The sequence below is a fragment of the Nanorana parkeri genome, unplaced genomic scaffold (genome assembly GCF_000935625.1).
Source record: "Nanorana parkeri isolate BGI_ZX_2015 unplaced genomic scaffold, ASM93562v1 scaffold505, whole genome shotgun sequence".
Taxonomy (NCBI): Eukaryota; Metazoa; Chordata; class Amphibia; order Anura; family Dicroglossidae; genus Nanorana; species Nanorana parkeri.
In genome coordinates, this window is record NW_017306773.1 from 557,789 (window position 1) to 579,090 (window position 21,302).

General features: G+C 43.1%; 1 protein-coding gene across 1 annotated transcript in view; it reads right to left on the minus strand.

Moving 5' to 3' along the window:
* The window catches only part of C7 (complement C7), a 44,007-nt gene that overhangs the window by 18,058 nt on the left and 4,647 nt on the right, over positions 1 to 21,302 (minus strand). The window contains exons 3-9 of the mRNA XM_018561164.1: positions 19,672 to 19,813; positions 17,951 to 18,092; positions 16,372 to 16,513; positions 13,195 to 13,332; positions 11,354 to 11,597; positions 10,764 to 10,877; positions 8,620 to 8,786 (exon numbers count right to left, since the gene is read on the minus strand). Coding sequence (XP_018416666.1) covers positions 8,620 to 8,786; positions 10,764 to 10,877; positions 11,354 to 11,597; positions 13,195 to 13,332; positions 16,372 to 16,513; positions 17,951 to 18,092; positions 19,672 to 19,813 — 1,089 coding nt within the window. The remainder of the gene's footprint in view (positions 1 to 8,619; positions 8,787 to 10,763; positions 10,878 to 11,353; positions 11,598 to 13,194; positions 13,333 to 16,371; positions 16,514 to 17,950; positions 18,093 to 19,671; positions 19,814 to 21,302) is intronic.

The following is a 21,302-nucleotide window of genomic DNA, read 5'->3' on the forward strand; positions in this document are numbered from 1 at the left end:
GACACAGTTGTCTGAAACATCTTTGTATGCTGTAGCATTAACAGTACCGTTCACTGGAAACCTGAACTCAAAAATTAAGAGGGCTGTCCACATACTTTGCCCATACAGTATATACTATGTCCAGTGGTGATGTGGCAGCTGGCAGGAGGTACCACAGCACCCATCAGGGGACACACGATCTAACACACACAAACGTGTTAGGTAGCAGCGTTGCTCATATCTCTGCAATAATGCAAAGAATGGACTCACTGCCAGATAGAAAGGTAAATAAATGTGTGTTAACATTCAGCTTTTGCTTTACATCCTTAGGTAGTGCTGGACAATAACTAGCTTACTGCAATGTACTGAGATTGTTTTTACATTTTGCCTACACAACCCTTTAAGGATTTGCTGCTATTTTTATTTTTAACGATTAACCAAGGAATCCATCGCCTTGCAGTGTCTCACTTTGCTGTGATTGTCCTTAAAAAGGAAGCTGACAATCATATCTGCCTTCCACAGATGAACTCACCAGCACCATATGTCAAGACAGATGCACCAAAATACAAGATGACAAATTTGAGAACAATTTTCCAGCAAGTGAAGACAAAGTCACAGCTACATATCTAAACCCTTTTTAAATATAGCAAACATACACAGTAGTTCAGTGGGATAGATACAGGAATTAAAGAAGGTACAGCTTTGTTCATGGGACCTGGGGGTCCTTGCTGTTACCTATAGATGTGCGCTATTAAATGTGACAGGGTGGCAATGTGTATTGTAACTTTAGGATAAATTGTGAGCTAAGGGCCGGTGCAGACCTAGGCGACACCTCACCGCGCGTCAATCATGCACGCTTGCCACGCGGATTGTCGCGCTGTCAGGAGTCGCCTAGGTGTGCGCCGATCGCGCTGTGGGTGCCATTATTTTCTAATGGCAGCCCAGTCCCGCCGGGCGGGTCGCGCCGTTTCCCACTGCGATTTCGCCTGTGCTTCGAAAAACAGCCGCATGTATCTTTTTCCTGTGATTGCCGCGTGGATGTCACCCCATTGAAACCAAAGGGGCTACGCGGCAATTGCGGCCTGCGTTGTGCAGGACCCCGCGATCCCGGATCGCATAGGCCTGCACCAGGCCTCAGTTTTCTCACTCAACATCAATGCCTGACCTCACAAATTTTATTTTGGCTGAAAAGGCACAAATTCCAAAAGGCACACTCCAAAATCTTGTGGAAAGCCTTCTCAGAACAGAAGAGGATGTTCAAGTGATATCAAATCTTCAATTTTGTTTTCATTTTATGGATAGGTGGCCACACTTGCATAATTCTTTTTTTAAATTGTGTATTTCCTCATTCACTAGTTGGTCCCCAAAATGCTCTCCCACCCCTGCCTGTTTGTGGGGTCTCCATCAGCTAGCTGTGTTGTATAGATTTATCTCCTGAACTCCTTACAGCGTCCAGAAACAGTAGTCAATGTGGTGCTCGCAGTGATAAACACGGATGGCACTGTATATTTTCAAGTTCAGAGAAATGGAAAATCACCAGCACTCAGAAAATATTGTTTTTAGATCATGGTGTTCATTTATTGATGTCACATGTCATATCAGAAAAGCCAACGTTTTGTGGCCACGCAGGGTCCCTTCATCACGGGGAACATAATGACAATGATGCAACATGTAATACACATATACATACCCTAAACCTCATCACAAGATCTCAAGACACCTCCCCATGACGCAGTGGCGGACCTGAAGAACAAAGGGCCTGGTGCAGGATTTCCCCCCCCCAAAAAAAAAACACACCATAGCATTGCTGTATAAAGTACTGCTGAGATTTGTAGTCCTCTATCGAGGGTGTTATTCTGCATTGCTGCAATGCAGAATGGCACCTGCTATAGAGCACTACAAACACCAGCTGTACTTTATAAAGCATGTCCATCAGTTAGGCTGAAAATAAAAATAATTTTCATGAATTATTTACCTTCACCTCTTCTGGCGGGTCTTCAACTGTTTCCTGGTGGGAGAAGCTGCAGAAAAACAGTGTCTGTGGGAGACAGCAGCGCTCTTGTGCTCAGGAGGCTGCTTGCCGGGTTCTCACGGGCGAGGCCCCATCGCTGCCCCATGATGTGCCTGCAGGCTTCTTCGTTCCCCGGCTCCCTCCTCAGTTTCAAACGGCCCGGCGGGCCCCATCATCTCTTCACCAGGAGTGTCGGGATCGGTATCCGGCGGCCGGCGGGCCCCCCCATCTCTGCGCCGGGAGTGTTGGATGATCAGATGTCTCGACACTCCCGGCGCAGAGATGGGGGGCCCGCCGGATACCGATATTGGCTGCACCTGCGGTAGTTCCACCCCTGCCATGACGTCATAGTGATGTCAGAGCCCATCAGCTAGCTGGCTGCTGAGGAGACACCCATGTGTGCTCATTCCCAGCTGTGCCCGTGCCTAGCTGTGTGTATCCATAGCCATGCCCCTGCTCCCTCCATCCTTCACCTCCCAAAAGATTAACTGATGGCAGAAGGAGCTTATGGCTCCTCTGCCCTCAGTACCCTCCCCCCGGACCAGGAAGTTTGGAAGAATGCTGAGTATCTTCCCAGAACCAGCAGAGGGGTCAAGTGAACACAGGCAAGTGTGAGGGGAACAGGGGAACATAGAAAGGGTCTGTGCATTTTTTACCTTAATGCAGAGAATGCATTAACGTAAAAAATAAATGCCTAGCCTTTAGTACTACTTTCAAGCATCAAAGGGGACACCTGCTTCTTCTTATTGTCCATGGTTTGAAATGGAATGTCCAGAGAGCTCATATAGTGTGTGATGATCAGGCGTCCACAAAAGGCGGTATAGTCTTTGTAAACAGCCTAGAATTTAAAAATGTGGCCCACTGGCATAACTAATAACTACATTAATGAGTATTATTGTAAAGTCCTTCAATGTGGAACTTTTACATGTTTTACATAACACTCGTTTTCAGTAATTAATCTAACTAAAATTAATTTGACATTGATTTTAAATGTGAACATTTGTCATGTCATATTTTAATGATCCTATTTTATTATAGAAAAACTTGCTTCATTTTGTGGCCATCTGTTGGTCAGGGAGTGCTCTCTGCAAAATTGCTAATTAGCTACTGTGAGAAAATGTATTACAGAATACGCCTTCTAAAAAAGTTTTGTATTCCAGAACCCGTAAAAACCATGCTTGGAAAATGTTTTGCTTAAGGAGATTCACCTGCACATTGGATTGAATAAATATGAGCTGTACACAGACTGGCACTGAGATTGGCTATAATGAGGCAGGTGTCCTCTGGGGAAACATCTGTCTGACCTATCAAATACTGGAACCCTTGAAGATTCATGGATATACAGTTCCTTCCATCTTCTCAAAATGTTTTTATGTGCAATAACAAGCACCTTCAACATCAGAAATCCTATGGGGTATGCGTAAATCAGCCCACTAAAACACGGCGAGATAAGATGAAATTATGAGAGGCTGTGAAGGGGAAAAGTGATGAGGGTGACTAGGTGCTTTAAAACATATTAAAAAAAAACAACCCATGCATGGGAAGGACGTTTAACCAAAAAAACTTGAAGTTGGGCTTTAATTTTTACCAAATTAATATTACTATTAATTAGGAATGTTCAGATACCAGTGCCGAAACTTGAGAACTACCAAGGTTGCAGCGGTTGCAACTGTGACTGGGCCCTGGTGCTCCACCACTGTCCTGAAATCATTAGTCTGTATTGTTTTAGAAAAACTGTCACATGACACTAAATGTATCAGTACTGGTATCAGTGAGCACTCGGACAAGTTTCAGGTACTTGAAAATATGGTATTGGTGCATCCCTAATGTTGGTCTGTTGGTTCCAGACACTGAAAGGAGTGCAGGAGAAACACCTATACAAAGCACTGTGTGTTCAGACACCTTTCTATTGGAACCAGCATTAACTTTTTTGTAATTTGAGTTACAGTAGCTCTTCTATTGGATCAGACTACACGGGCCAGCCTTCATTCCCCACGTGCATCAATGAACCTTGGCTGACAATGACCCTGTTGCCGGTTCACCGGTTATCCTTTTGGAAGGTCTTGCGACCACTGCAGACCGGGAACATCCCACAAGAGCTGCAGTTTTGGAGTTGCTCTGACCCAGTCATCCAGACATCACAATTTGTCCCTTGTCAAAGTCACTCAAATCCTTATGCTTGCCCTTTTTTTCTGCTTCCAACACATCAATTTCAGGGACAAAATGTTCACTTGCTGCCTAATATATCCCACCCACTTCCAGGTGCCAATGTAAGGAGAAAATCAATGTTATTCGCTTAACTTCCCAGTGATCATAATGTTATGGCTGATCGGTGTATATATAGTGCACAATAATAGAAGTACAAAAAGAGCAGCTATTTACTTGGCTGCCTACTGGAGTTCTTTCTTCTTAGAATAATACAGAGACTATGATTTACCACTCCTCTTATCTAAGTGTCAGTCTATGCATCAGATCCATAATTTACTTATTATAACACAATCTCTATATTGCCTATACCATAACTGAATTTGTCTCAGCAGCCTTCAGCAAGGATGCTGATCACACATACTAATATAATGATAGCGGCTAGAGGGAATGCTTGCAAATCCGTATATGAAATACTATCATATGACACAGAAAGCACATACAAATATAAACTTACATCAAAAAGTTATTTGCGGTTGTTAAAATGATAACCCAAAATGTGTACTCACTGACACTGCTGTATATTTCCCCTTTAACTGAGCAGAGGGGGATTTAATCAAGTCGCTAAAAATTGTTGTCAGGCCTAAACCCTGCACAGATCACATCAGGCTCAACAAGTCAAGCAAAAGCGGTGTGCAAGAGATGTGAACAGAATGATAATAACATTGATAAACATATTTCAAGCAATATCATTGATCACACACAAAGGTCATCACTATATCTGTCAGATCCCTAATTACATTTTGTCTCCCATATTCCCAAATGCAAAAAGTGTTGAAATGTCTGGCTATGTAAGGCATGATAAATGATACTGTCATATGCCGCTTGCTGGAATAAAGGCAAGCGAGATAGTGTATGGCTTAAAATATCTTCCATGGTTTCCACTGGATTCTGTATCCCACATAAAAAAAAACACCACATTCACTACATAAATAATTTACTCTGGAAATAGTTCTGCAGAAAGTGAAATAGAAAACATAATGGATATATGAGGCCATTTCCGTGCACAGAGAAATGTTGCATTAACTTACAATTATAACCTGTATTTTTATTAGTCATGTGACACAGGCCTGGGCTTACCTGCTGGCCATTCCGACATATGTCAAAGTAGCAAGGTAATTGTTATCCTGGGGAGAACCAAGCAGGGACATGCGGTCAAGGGAGGCACGTGAGGCAGAGCCTCACCTAGTATTATGGATGGTGATACTATTACCAAGTCTGAAGCTGACAGTTTTTTCTCCATTCAGACCGGCTTCTTTCAGGTTACACAGAAGGGAAAGCCTCCCCGCTGTGTAACCTGTCATGGACGGAGTGCTGCCTGTTAATTACAGGCGGCGCAGCATCCAGCTTTTGACAGCTAAGTTAGGTTACACAGCAGCGGGCTTCCCCACTGCTTGTGTAACCTAACTTAGTGAGGCAAGAGCTGCAGAAGCTTCTACTTGCTGTTGTAGGCTTGAGCTCTGTGGATGGTTTGGACCAATGGCAAAGCGCCATTGGTTCAAGCTGTCCAATCAATAAAAACAGAAAAAAAACAGTGAGGACATCTATCTCGATGCCTCACCGGTGATGAGCAGGTGAGGGACAGGGAGACCCCTCCCTGTCTCCTCCCTTCCCTATCCTCCCTCCTCGACACAGCTTAGTGACTGCGCTGGGGGCGGGACATGGGCAGGATAAGCACTGTTGATCCAAACAGTGTACAAAGCTCAAAAAAATATATATTTATAAGGGTATTTTAGGTATGTAAGTCTTTGGGGTCCAGATGGATGTTGCCTTAAGTGGTGCTACAAACACACATATTGCTAGTACTTGTTTATAAACAGAGCAGAAAGCAACTCTTTTTAAAAAAATGCCCTCGCTCCATAGAGGTTAGTGGGTTTCTACCGGGCTCAAAACTAACTCCCATTAGGCACTTCAAGACTCTGACAACCACAGGCATGACTTTTAGAGGCAGATGCATTATGGTATTTGTTGTTTCACCACAGCTGGAAGGCCAAAGTTTGGCTACACCTGCCCTAGAACATTAGTTGTACAGAAAATACACCCTTTCGGCCAATGAGGGCGTTTGCTGGAAGAGCATTGACATCCTAATGGTTATATTGTCTCAATTTACCATATTTTACAAAAATAGCAAATACTAGAGCATCCTATACACATTGCTGCCTTGGCCCCCTTGATACACAAACATGGGCTAATGTAACAAAATATTTACCCCTGCAAGCCCACTTGCCCTATCTGTGTCTTTTCTGAAACAGTGTGGTTTCCTAATGTATTTGGACCAGAGACAAATGTTTTTATTACAATTTTAGAATAAGAATAAGCTCAGTTTAAACTAGCTCCCTTTTGAAGCCTGGAGCGGGGCAGCCCTCCTAAACAAAGGGGCACATGGTTGAGTGGTGTGATAGGAGGGAAATAGTGGGGGAGGAGTGTAGAGTTTAGCTAAGGGACATAGTAACATGCCAGAAAGCGAGAAGCACAGTAGGGCAACAAGGGACAGTTGTGGAGGAAGGTTGTCCCACCCTCCCTCCCTTCCTTTTTGTTTCCCGGGGTAGAACCAGTTAAGTTTTAAGTTGGGTTTGTAGTTTTGGGGGTCATTTTGGAACCCAGGGTTTTTTGTCACAGCAATGGTGGATCCTTGATAGTGCCAAAAGAACAATTAAATGCATTTGTAAGGTTATATTTGGGAGCGGTTGTTGTATGCATCTGTCACATAAACTCTGATTGAATTTCATGGTAGTTGAAGAAGTGAGGACTACCATATTATTGCAAGGTGTAGCCTGGAGCAGGGCAGCCCTTTTAAACAAAAGAGCTCGTAACTGGGTGGGGTAATGGGAAGGAAATGGTGGGGAAGGAGTAGAAGGAGTATAGGGTTCAGCCCAGGGACCTGGTGACATGCCAGAAAGGGAGGAACACAGTAGGGCAACATGGGACAACAATTGAGGAGGAAGATTCTCCCTCCCTCCCCTCTTTTTTCTTTCCTGGGGTAGATCCTGTTAAGTTTTAATTTGGGTTTGTGGTTTTAGGGGTCGTTTTAGAATCCAGATTTTTTTTTTGCCACAGCGATGGTGGATACTTAATGGTGCCAAAAGAAGAATGGAATTCATTTGTACGGTTATATTTGCAAACAGTGGTTGAATGTACCTGTAACATAAACTATATATGAATTTCATGGAAGCAGGAAGAAGAGAGGATTCCTATAGTATTATAAGGTGTGCAATGGCTGGTGGAGGTTATGGGTGACCAATGGATCATAATTTGGGTGGCTGTCAAGGACCTTTACTATGAGGTTTTGGTAATTTAGGATGTTAATAGTTACATAGTTACTTAGTATTTGAGGTTGAACAAAGACACAGGTCCATCAAGTTCAACCTTTGTGTGTCTGTGTGTGATTGTGCATGTGTATGTGTGTACATGAGTTCCTGTGTGATCTTTAATCAAATATTTTAAGAGTACCTGTACCCTTTGTATTTATTATGTTAACATTTGGACATAGTAACTCAATTCTTAGTATTAAAGCCGTGGCTGAGAAATATTTTTTGTTTATTTGCTCAGGGTGGAATATTGCTCAGGGGTGGTAGGAACAGAGTGGTCAGTTTTGGTACCCAATTTTCTTTTAGTATTCAGCCCTATCTGAGTCATGTCCTTCTAAAAATCAGCTTTCACTTATAATATATTAATATACTGTATCTCTTGCTTTTTTGCACTGTTTGGTATGCAGAGGTCTACACATGCCATGAGTATGTCTGGTCTCATTATGGGTCCATTTGTGATTGACGTGTTTTGGATTCTGGAGACCTCAGCAGTAGCAAAGTTTGCAGTATATTACTCCCTGCTCGGAGCTGATCACAGGTCTCTAGTCTGGAACTGCAAGCAGAAGAACTAGTACAGGAAGTGTATGAACACAACAACTCCGTAAACTTGTACTGTTCACAAAATAAGAACTTTGCAATAAATCAGACCGAAGCCGTAGTTTCTGATGGCACTCAAAAAAGAGAAATTGCTCAATACTCCAAAGTCATCCAAACTCCTTTTTTTTATCCATCGTCGATCAATTCCCTTCACTCATCAATATTCAGAATTTCTGTGTTACTCACTGTTCATTCTCTCCTGCTCACATTCATACTTATTTTATCCATGCCTCATCAGTCCTTCTTATCATTCATCACTCTTCAATCTCCTGATCACTCAGTGCCGATATTTCATTAGCCTATGCTAGCTGCAAGTTATTTATCAATTGTTCACATCCCTCAAAAATCACCATACATCAATAGCTGCTGTATATTCACTTTTCACCCATAGTTTTATTCTGAGAAATGATATTGTCCGAGCTTCTTAAGTGATGATGTTCTCCTAATCCTGATAAAAGATGATGTCTTAATGTGAGCACTGTGCTAAGTTGACAGGTAATACATACAAATAGTACTGACCTTAAATCTAATAACAGTTGGAAGACTTGTTACAGAACCGGCCCAGGCAGCATAGCGCTTCTGATTTTCTGCAGGTTTGTTCAAGGAGAAAAAGCTGAGGGCAGTGACAAATTTTGGCTCCCCGCCTGCCACCACCGCCTGACCTTCAATCTCTTGGTCGTTGGAACCTTTATAACGACAAGCAACAATGTCACTTCACTTGCATGTCAGTTAGCTGGGTGTCAGTGAGCTGTTAGTTAGATCCAAGTTTTTACTGCCCCCTGATTAACCACTTAAAGTAGAAGTACTGAGAGAGTACGCTGTACTCATCCCAATAGTTGAGCCGGTGTGTGGCACTGCAGCTGTCACATGATGACTCTATAGCTTGAGAACTGAGCGATCACAAACCAATGATCACTCAGCTCATGACTTTCCCCAGTCACTGCTGTCATGTGAGGCCTCCTGAAAGCCAGTAAGGGCTTGTTCACACCAAATGCAGACCAGATCTGCCTGAGTTTCTGCACACCCAGTGCAATGTGTTATACTGCCACGTTTGTGATGCGTTCCAGGCCGTTTTTGGTTTAAAAAAAAGTTAAACTTTTTTTTTGTTTAAAATGGGCTTTCAGTGCGTTCCAGGGTGTTTACGTGCGTTTGTGATGCGTTTGCAAGCGTTTCAGAGCAGGTAAAATAGGGCTTGCTGCAGTTTTTTTGACATGCTCTGGAACTAAACGCTGCAGTGTCAACTAGAGCCCAAAATACCATTGGAATACATTGGACGTAGTTTTGATCCGGTCTGTAATTACTCTGCTCTGCATCTGCTCTGCTCCTTGAACGTGCTTGGTGTGAACAAGCCCTAAGCCCGCTGTGATCCACTGCAGATTGCTTTTCAGAGGGTGGTAAAGTCTGGTACCTGTGTATATTTAGCCTCAGGGTCTTGTCATCCAGGCAAATAACCGCTAAACTGTGAGGCAAGCCGTGTGATACAATCCATCAGCTATTGATATGCAGCTTATTGTGGCTTATTGCTTTCATCTTGTGTTGCTTTCCCTTTGCAGGGTCCTATGGAGTTAGCCTTGTGTGTTCTAGTAAGCTGTATGTGTCTCTACACAGGCTCAGCAAGGCAAGTCACTCTGAGCTCCCTGCCTCCCTCTCCTTCCTTCTCTCTTCTCCAAGCTCGTAGATGAACAGTTGCTGGAGACTGTGCTGTCTGTGACTTGTGATCTTGTAAAGAACAGGAAGTCCAGGGAAGCAGAGCTGAGAGAGTTTGAGCAGTTTGGAAACATAATGACTGTAAGTGTTTGGGCAAAAATGTAAGAAATACTTTCCTTGTCAATGTATATTTGTTTGATCTGGATTCATTATTTGGGAAAAAAGACTAAGCATTTTATACTACTTTAAACTAACAGCACAATAAAACATAAACCAAAGGCAGTAGGGGTGATTAATGGGTTCAGGGAGAAAAATGGAGGTGGCTGGGATGTGATGTCATCGGCAAATTACTACTCTACAATATTGGAACTCCACAATGAGAAGTGCTTTATGTGGGTGGGGTTAGGAACACCCGAGATGGACTTTTATAACTGTAGGAAGGTGTTCTGAAATCCCAAGATAAACCGGCAACAATGTTATTTGAATCAATGGGGTGGCCCTGAGCACTACAGGTATGTCTGAATTACAGAACATCAGGCAGTCAGAATATTTTATTTTGTGGATCCCAGTATAACTTAACTGTACGGCTTTTTATAAAGGCAGAAAAATAAGTGCTGTGAATACATATCCCTTCACTCTGAGCCATAAATCCACATTGGGAGAATGTATCTATCACTATGGGGGCTGCTATATAAACATTCTGTCCAGCATGAAGCTGAGAGATGTCATTATCACCACTAGATGGAGTCAAGAAGCATAAGAATTTGCTATGTTTCTCGATTCCATCTCGTGGCAGGAATGCTGTGCAAACGTCATTCGCACATCTATACACTGGATAGAACATTTATACATCAAGCTGGTGGGAAAAGTGGAACATTTGCTGCTGGGAGAAGACGTTTTTGTCTGTGCGCCCTGTACTTGTGATAAATGTTTCTCGAAAAACAGCCCATTCAAGTGATATAGAAAAATAGCAACTAAGATCCAAGAATTTTTACATAATTTTACATATTACGCACCAGATGCAGATTTTATCACTTCAACTGTTCTTTTGCACTCTGATGAAGAATAACTAAAGAAAAGAAAACCTCCTTTGGATGAAGTACATTTACTGATATCACTCATTGTCACACCTGTGGAAAAAGGAAACACAGAGGAGAAGTCAGTAAAAAAACCTAAAATCAGACAAAAAAAACCCCCCAGAAACACCTTGATGTCCTTTGTGGATGTCACAATCAAATATGATTAACCTTATCAACTGTCCTTGCAGACAATTCAAATGTCAATTAAAAACTGACTGTGTATCTGTGGTCAGATAACAACAGACATGTTGTTTCCATCACCTAAACAGGAAGTCAGGGGAAATCTCCCCCATGGGGGACACAGACAGTACTATAATCCCTACTGTATCAGGGATTACCTTTAATTAAACATTTTTTATAAAGTCACTCCAACCTCACTAGCTCCATACATGTTCTGGGTCCCCTGACTCACAATACTGAAAGCACATGCAACCAGGCAACTAGCATCTTCAGCAAGGGCAGCCTACAGATAACCCTCAGTACAGGTTCCTTTTTATATGAATAATAAGGTAAGCAATCATTTATACCATTTTGGGTCATTTTTTCAGTCTCCATGTAGAATCTAAATTCATATTCTCCTCCCAAAGATCCAGACTGCAGAAAATGCGTTCCGTAATTATCTATAAGTTTTCTGTAAGCGCTGTATTCATAAACCGAGGGGAGGTTGAAAAGTTCTTTCCAGAACGGTTCGGCAAGGTTTAAAAATTCCGTATTGGTATTGATGAACTGTGCCACTTCCACATAATTCCTGAGGACCAGGTACTGGTAACTCTGTCGAGAATAAGCACGCATAAAATGACAACACGTCTCTCATCGGAAAAATCATTTTGGAAAGCAGCAATTTAAGAAATTGTAATTTGCTATTTTCTGAAAACGTAAAAACTCTCCTCTGTTCTCCTCTGCTATGCAAGGGGGCCGGGGAGTTCATGTTTACCATAATTAACCCTGCCTGTATTTGATTTCAGCACTCTCTGTCCTAACACAGGGTTAAAGATCTGGAAGCTCTGTATGTTAATAAGGGGAAGCTATATGTGGCCCCAGTCTTTGTCTTGGGGGGGACACTCACTTTGAATTTGTTAAGAATAGCTTGCAGTCTGCCCAAACACCTTCTCCAAAAACATCTAAAAGGTAAGAAATATTTGTTTTTAATTGTTTATAGATATGTTGTTTGAATAGGAACACATAAAAAAACATATAGAGTTGCAGTTCCTCAAAGTCCACTGCAAGTTGACCATATAAGACAACTGTGACTGAGGATTTGGTGACCGCCCAGATCACTGACGTCGCTGATTGCCAGAAGCTCAGTGGGACGTCAGCCACAGGGTCCCGCTCAGCTCCCCGGCAACCGATGACGTCATTAAGCTGGACAGAGTGTCACAGGTCGCTAAGAGCTCTTAGCAATCTGGGACGCTGTGGCATCCACTCTGCCCAATGAGGCAAACTCCTCATGCTACCTCATTATAGGGACGGCCCTGGCTATACCGCTCACCCTGTTACCTGTAACTGATTCACAACAGCAATACTTCTGCAGTGAGAATGTTACACTTTAGACTTAAGCAGGAACTTTATTCAAACAGTATCTATTAAGAGCCTTGTATTTTTCTGAAACACTCATTTAAAAATTGGGGCAGGCATGGAATGAATGTCACGTTCACTGACCTGATTGGTCTGTGGAATCATGTGGTACTCGTCACCTAAACAGGAAGTCAGGGGAAATCTCCCCCCATGGAACTTTATTCAAACAGTATCTATTAAGAGCCTTGTATTTTTCTGAAACACTCATTTAAAAATTGGGGCAGGCATGGAATGAATGTCACGTTCACTGACCTGATTGGTCTGTGGAATCATGTGGTACTCGTCACCTAAACAGGAAGTCAGGGGAAATCTCCCCCCATGGAACTTTATTCAAACAGTATCTATTAAGAGCCTTGTATTTTTCTGAAACACTCATTTAAAAATTGGGGCAGGCATGGAATGAATGTCACGTTCACTGACCTGATTGGTCTGTGGAATCATGTGGTACTCGTCACCTAAACAGGAAGTCAGGGGAAATCTCCCCCCATGGGGACACAAACAGTATTATAACTCTGCATATATTAGGGATTGTTTTAAATTAAACTACACCCAAATATATGGTTAAAATTGCTAATATGTAGAGAAAATGGTCAAAACAAACTGTAGTTCTCCTGTGTAGCCATTGTTCTCCAAAAATAAATGTATTTTCTCACAAAGCATAAAAAATTAAATAAAAATAAATAAATATATAATCCTGACCAAGGTTCTGGACTTTCCTCACTCTTTCTAGAAAATGTGTTTTATTGTTGCCTGTGCCCCTGTTGGGGTCATTTTTCCCCACTTCCCTTGTCACCTTTTCTTTTGTTAAGCTAAACTGACTGCTGTGATCTTCGTTTCTTCCATAGTTGGATCTCGTGTGGGACTCGGTCGTTTTTAAATAGGACCAGCTGCTGTTATAAAAGTCGTAAGTAAAATCATTTTTTGCTTCCACCTGTCAAAGACAAAAAACAAGAAGAGTTACAAAATATAATGGAAAGCACAAATAATGAAAAAGAGCGCCTGAACTATGATCTGAAAAAAGAACTACAGGAACCTATAAAACTTACTCTTGTAGTGGGGCCAGTGGCATCACAAGGGGGGTGCGGCCCGCACCCGGGTGACACCATTGGAGGGGTGACACCAAAATGACTGACAGTCATTTTGGTGTCACCCCCTCTGAAATGTCAGGCACTCGGTCATTGACCAAGAGCCCGACAGTTGCAGGAGAGAGGAGGGGACACGACGGCATACCTTATCCCGCCGGATGAACATCCCCTCCTCTCTCTGCCGGCGTCCATCACCAAGATGGCCACAGGCAGGTTCACAAAGATGGTCGCACATGCGCAATGACGTCATCGCGTATGCGCGTGGTGACTGTGCGATGACATCATTGCGCCCTGCAATGCCAGAGTTAAGTGCTGGCTTTGTGTAGGGGGCTTATATAAAAGATATACTTACCTAATCCTTGGTTCCGCGCTGGTCAGTGATCACCTCTCTTCCCCTCCTTCATCGACCAGCATTGGATGTGATAACATCAATGGTCCTTGCTCTGCCAGGGCCCAGGGGAGAAGAAGCTGTGAGGAGAAGTCTAGAAATCCAGCCAGACCAAGGATCAGATCAGTAAATCTCCTTTATTTGAGCCTCCAAGACAATATAAACTTTCAGGGCTACCCCCGCACTATGCGGGTTAAGTGCCCCGTTTGTTTAAGAGGCTCAAATCAAGCATATTTTCTCATCTGATCCTCAGTCCGATTGGGCTGCTAGACTGGTCCCCACAGCCTCTTCTCCCCTGCTCAGAGGGGCAGATGCAATAGCCAGTCTGTTATTGGCTACTGCAATTTGAAATAGCTAATAGCAGTCTGGCTATTGCTCCCGCCCACTGCCTACTGTTTCCTTTCACCTGCCGGCTGATAAATGGAGCCAAGGAGAAGGTTGGGGGTGGGGGGAGGGGGGGTGCCACTGGGAGGTTGCTTGAGAATTACTATTAACTTTTCAGCAACCACAAACTACAGCAATCCATCACCTATCGATCCCCGTGGGTGCCAGATAAATGTTAGTTTACTGTACCTGTTGTTCCTGGCAGGAAGCTTGTCAGCTGATAGGTGCCTGTGCTGTTCTGTTACCAGTTATCTTTGTTCCCGGGTTTCTATGTGTACTACAGAACATCTCCCCCCGCCCCCACATTATGTAGAAGAGGAAGGGGAAGTGTTCTGTAGTCCTAACACGCTTCCTGTCCAAGGGTGATAATCCAATTCCTACATAGATACGTTATGGAAGTATTCTTTTCAGTAGGTGAAAATCAAGTTAAAAAAATTGCACTTCCTAGGACTGGTAAGTTGCAATACATTACAGTTTTGTTGTTGGGTGTAGATAGGATTACGACTTCACTTTAAATTTTTGACACAGGAAAATGTAGCCCGAAATATAAAATTTAAGAATGCTACAAAACAACGTAATATAATATATGTATTGATATATACAGCATATACAGTACATATACAAACATACAGGCAGTCCCCGGGTTACGAACAAGATAGGGACTGTAGGTTTGTTCTTAAGTTGAATTTGTATGTAAGTTGGAACAGGTAAATTTTTTAGGTGTAACTCCAGCCCAAAAAATAAATGTTTTCGTTTTGGATAGCATAGGGAAGGGTTTACCCCCTGTAACATTTGTTTTGCTGTCCTCACAGTGGCTCTAATCCCAAATCATACTAACCAAAAATAAAAAAATAAACTTGCATGGAGTTCTACTTTCAATGCAACTTGGACAGATGTTTGTACAACTTCCTGTAATGTACAGTACCAGACCTGGAAGAGGAGGCGGGCGCTCCTCGTCTGCACGTCTAACAACTTCCTGTAATGTACAGGAGGTACAGGACTACGAACCAGACCCACTCCTCGTCTGCACGTCTAACAAATTCCTGTAATGTACAGGAGGTACAGGACTACGAACCAGACCCACTCCCCGTCTGCACGTCTAACAAATTCCTGTAATGTGCAGGAGGTACAGGACTACGAACCAGACCCACTCCCCGTCTGCGCGTCTAACAAATTCCTGTAATGTACCGGAGGTACAGGACTATGAACCAGACCCACTCCCCGTCTGCACGTCTAAAAAATTCCTGTAATGTACAGGAGGTACAGGACTACGAACCAGACCCACTCCCCGTCTGCGCGTCTAACACATTCCTGTAATGTACAGGAGGTACAGGACTACGAACCAGACCCACTCCCCGTCTGCGCGTCTAACACATTCCTGTAATGTACAGGAGGTACAGGACTACGAACCAGACCCACTCCCCGTCTGCGCGTCTAACACATTCCTGTAATGTACAGGAGGTACAGGACTACGAACCAGACCCACTCCCCGTCTGCGCGTCTAACACATTCCTGTAATGTACAGGAGGTACAGGACTACGAACCAGACCCACTCCCCGTCTGCGCGTCTAACACATTCCTGTAATGTACAGGAGGTACAGGACTACGAACCAGACCCACTCCCCGTCTGCGCGTCTAACACATTCCTGTAATGTACAGGAGGTACAGGACTACGAACCAGACCCACTCCCCGTCTGCGCGTCTAACACATTCCTGTAATGTACAGGAGGTACAGGACTACGAACCAGACCCACTCCCCGTCTGCGCGTCTAACACATTCCTGTAATGTACAGGAGGTACAGGACTACGAACCAGACCCACTCCCCGTCTGCGCGTCTAACAACTTCCTGTAATGTACAGGAGGTACAGGACTACGAACGTAGTCGCGAGCACGGTAGCATTACAACTAGTGGAACAGCCTGGGACCTCTGTTTGTGAGTACATAACTTGGATATTCAAAACTCGGGGACTGCCTGTATACATACACACATTTTAACATGTATGTTAAAAAAAGCAATGTTCATTGCATGTTCTTCTGGCGGAATATATAACTAAGCTAAGAAGTTCATTTTGTTACACATTTATAAAAATTACTACTTCCCAAAGGACTTACCTTAAAGGTGTAGGTAAGGACATTTTCACTCAGCCTAAAGTATTCTCTGTTATCACTGCTGTAGACTTTCCTGCACTTCCCTCCAAAACTCTTTGTGTGAATGACGCTGCTCGTTTTGCGTGTTTGTGTGACAATATCATATCTGAAAGAGGTTTTGTAGAAAGGAGAAAAACATAAGAAAGCTGTAATTATGCACATAAAGTAAAGACGTTTGTGTCCAGGCAGCTACAGAGTGTTCAGTCCCTGCCTTCACAAAGTTCCACTTGATGCTACTCAGTTTGGACCATCAAAAGGCGTTTATTTAGCTTTAGTTAGCGTGAAGAAGCATATGAATGTCTTTCAGGTTGTTATTATGTCACTCTATGCTGCCTTGAAAAAGGGACCATGTAGATCCTCAAATTATCTCTGAATTGGTGCTGACGCTGTCCTTCCTTCTGGAGGGTGGCTACTTTTGTTCCCCATGGTCCTTGTGTGTGTTGTAGTCACCGCTCCAAGCTCACTCCTGTGATGGACTACAATCTCAATACAAATTAGTAAACTAAACATGAGATTGTAATCTATCACAGGAGCAAGCTTGGAGTGGTGACTATAACACACACAAGGACCATGGGGAACAAAAGTAGCCACCCTCCAGAAGGAAGGACAGTGTCAGCACCAATTCAGAGATGATTTGAGGATCTACAGCCGAGTGATACACAAATAAGATACAGTACTGATAATAGTTAAGCTACTTGAATGTACTTTAAGATTTAACTCCTGGGTTTAGTGTCACTTTAAAGAGAAACAGGAGGTGGGATTAAATCTACAGTGTAGCCAAAGAGAACCTGCCAGATAGGGATGCACCAATACCAATACTAGTATCGGTGGCGATACAGAGTATTTGGGCGAGTACCAAATGCTCCGATACCTTCCCCGATACCGGAACCTCCGATCAGAGGGAGATTTCCTGACCAGCAGTGCCGTGAGGGAACGTGAAGCTGGCTTCCCGGCCAATCATGAAGCTGGACGGCAGGTAATGGCGGACGACTGATTGCCCAGGAAGCCGGCTCCATAACTTGCGGAAGTACCAGAATCAGTCCTCGGTATCGGTGAGTACCGAAAGATAAATATCAGTACTTGTACTCTATACCAAAAAAACGGTATCGGTGCATCCCTACTGTCAGATATATACCACTACCTGTGCCTCCACTGGGGACACACTATTTCTTTGTCTCATTCTCTATTGTCACTAGGACAGAAAGTGATGTAAAAAACAAGATTTCACAATTGTCACCATAACAATAATAGAGGGGAAATCCTCCAATGGGGACACCCATTCCATGCCTATAGGAGATCACCCCTCACTTTGTAGAGCTTTACTCTCACTTCCTGCAGTGTATTATTAATGACAGGATGTGAGGGCGAGATCACCTCATACAACAAGAAAAAACTGATGGGTATTACCCTAATTAAGCTGAACTTAAAAAAAATGGAGTTATACATACACTTTAAGGTATTTAGATTACAGTGCCTGTTTTAATGTGTAGAGGTCACTCAGTAACATTGTGCTAAAGTAAGAATAAAACATTATTTTTCTTACCCTGTCCCTGTAAGTTCTGTATTTGGAGCATATTTGTCAGTATCGCAAACCTTCTGACGCACTTCACAGTTAGCTTCATCGGAGCTATCTTGCTCACAGTCATGATCTCCATTGCATACCAGAGCCTTGCTAATGCACTGACCTTAAAACCAATAAATATTACATTATGTATTACATAGAAAATCCTTCAATCCTTATTCTCTTCACGCCACAAAGCGTCTGTGCTTTTCCCAAAATCAATCTGTAAAACTCATCATCTGCCCAAAAAATGCAATAAAGCTGAGCTGAACTCTCAGCCATTGCTATCTTTCAATGACCATCGAAAAATATTATTTGTGCCTAGGTGGTGCCCCAAGAAATCTACCTTCTGTCTGGAATTCTTCCTGAAAAATTGAAGTGTACTTCCTGTGCCTAGGTACTCCAGTGCCTTCCGCCTCATAGCTGTTCATTTGCAGTGTGAGATCATCTAAGGCACTCTAACCTGCGACTGCAATTTTCACTGGATGATTTCACTACTGTGCTTCACCCCTTGAAGTCATGATTCGTTCACTTATAGGGAACATGTAAAAGTGTTAATTTTGCCTAAGTAGTAACATGAAAGATTTACTGTTTGTTTTGAATTTATCCTGAAAAACAGCAATGCACTTTTTCTGCCTACAGCCTCTTACCTGTATATCTGCAGTGTGAGATTTAAGGCACTGCTGCCTGGAGTGAGATCTGGTGATGTCAATACTGTGCTGCTAACCGTTCTCCTTGCCGGAGAGGAAGCTGTTCCTGAGGACCTGCAGTGCAAGGATCTCCCTGCTTCTTCTTCATCTATTCTGTGAGCCCGCACTGCCTCCATCTCTCTTGTTGCTTCTTAAATATTTCACCATCAGACTACTAGTCATCAGGGAGGCAGCTCTACATGAATAAGCAAAGCCCTGCCTTTAACAGGATGGCTGCCTGCATACAGAGACTCAGTGTGTAACAAAGCATGGTAAGTCAGTAATGGGGAAAAGCTCAGCTGATGGAAGCCCCCATAATATTATTGACTAGCCCTTTGTCCTCTGCCTGAATTTTTTTGTCCACAGGTTCCAGAGTTCAGCTCCTCTTTAAAGCCCATTTCTACCTTTGAAAGTGATTAGCAGTTATTGTGGTGATGCAGAGGTACAGTGATGATGTATATGTGTGTGCATTTTCATGACTCACATTGCTGGCTTTTTTAATTTATTTTTGTGGACTTTTTAGTAGGCCTGAGTCCTACAAATCGAAGATTTTTTTTTTCTCCATGGCACACTCAGTCTGAAACTGGGGTCTTGCAAACAAGCTGACCCAGTCCCCGTGAGTCATTATCACCAGATCACTGCACACCACCACAATATATCATGTGTTTGTGGATTTGCCAGATGAGGAACAAGGATCTCTTCACAACTGGCTATTTAGAAGCTCTTTACTATGGAGCTTGAAAACTACTAGCAGTGCATGTAAAAGGCAGGCTCTCATGGAGGATCAGGGAGGTGAGAGAACATGTGAAAGGTAAATACTAATTGCTTAAAATACCTTCAGTAAAATATGGGAAAAGTTTAGGTTTGTTTTACAAAGGGAACATGTTTACATATTCATGGATCTATGTACCTAGTGGGCTGTGTAGCCTTCAGTTACATGTGCATGGACTATCCTGCTTTACTATATGTAAGCCATGGCATTTTTTTGTGCAATGATTCAATAGAGAAAATTACCTGATGAACATCGAAATCTGTCTCCACATCCGTCCTCTATAGGGCAACCCCTGGTGGGAACACAAGGACGTGTTTCATAAGGGCTTCCACTGCACACTATGCCTCCAAACTGGGCATAAACTTCAATTTTTCGGCTATGAGTCTGCACAGAAATAAACAGAAAAATATGCAGACTTTTACTTTTTAGTACATATTACAAATACAAGTCTGCAATTCATCTAAATCAGGATACATAGCATATTTGCTGATTAGCTACAATCTATTATTCATCTTCCGTGCCTTTTTGTCCAACCAGCTAAGGCCTCACATGGACATGCATTGCTATATAGCATGAACATCCATGCGGAAACCTGGGCCCAGAAGAGGCAACTACTACATGTAGCCGCCTGCAGCCATCTGTACAACTCAATGACAGGGCACGGCTGCATGCGGCCCCAATCTTGCACGACCGTACAGGTATGGATGCACGCCCTTGGATGCAGACAGCACCTGTATGGAAGTGCAAGTTTAGGTCAGCGTGTAGCCGCATGTAGCCCCGTCCTGTCATTGAGTTATACAGGCGTCTGCACACGTGCACATGTGTATGAGGACTAAACCAACTAAATCCATATAGAATAGATGCCAGTAACCCTATGTCCTGTTCGGATTTGTTTCTGACCAAGTCAATAGGGATTCCAGTACTAAACTCTCTCTGAGCCTACTGTAGCCAAACGCAAACAGTACGGCTTTAAGGGAGGTTGCACAGTGGAGAGTCATGTGACAACAAGTTGCGATCCTGGTTAGAATCTATCTGGGAGGGATTACTTAGTGCACATAACCCTAAAAAATGACTTTTGGTCTGTAATATATACTGTTGAAAGTGTTGTGTTATATCAACATCAATAAGTGCACAAAATACCTGTTGATCATGTCAGAAATCCAGAGCTGTCCCATGTCTTGTGCATGCTTCTTGTGTTATCTCAAAGAGGACCTCCCATCATTATCTTGGGACTAAAGAAAGATTAGTCTCTATGTTGTGGACAGTAGTTTATGGGGAGGGCTGACACCACTCAACACAACAGTACTTTCACTTTTTGGACCATGTTTCAGGTTATACCCATATTCAGGGAGTAACCTGAAACATGTTCGCATCAGCAGGAAGAGTCTGCAGGAGCCACAGCATTGCACCTGTGGTCTACTGTTTGTGATTGCAATGCTTTACTGGCTCCATTTTTTCTATTATAAAGAAGTGTGCATCTATTACTTTTTTCCAAAAAGTGGACTTTGCTATCAAGAGCTCAGTGCATTTTTGGCAGTTCAACAGGTATTTTTCCGTGCTAGCAGGCAGGGGCGGACTGGGCCGGGGGGCAGGGTGGCAATTGCCCCCCGGATACATCGCGTGCCGGTTTAAGTAGTAACCAGCACATGCTGTATGCATATTCTGACAGCGTGGGAGATGGGAGGCTGCGATGTCGGTGGATCCCGGGATCAGGTGAGTATTAAAAAAGAAAAAATTGTTTATTTTAGAGCTGCAACCATTATTCGATTACGTCGATTAAAATCGACGATGGAAAACGTTGTCAGCGTTTTCCATCGTCGATTCGTCGGCTAAAATGTAAATTTCCTGTCCGCCGCTGTCCGACACCCACGCC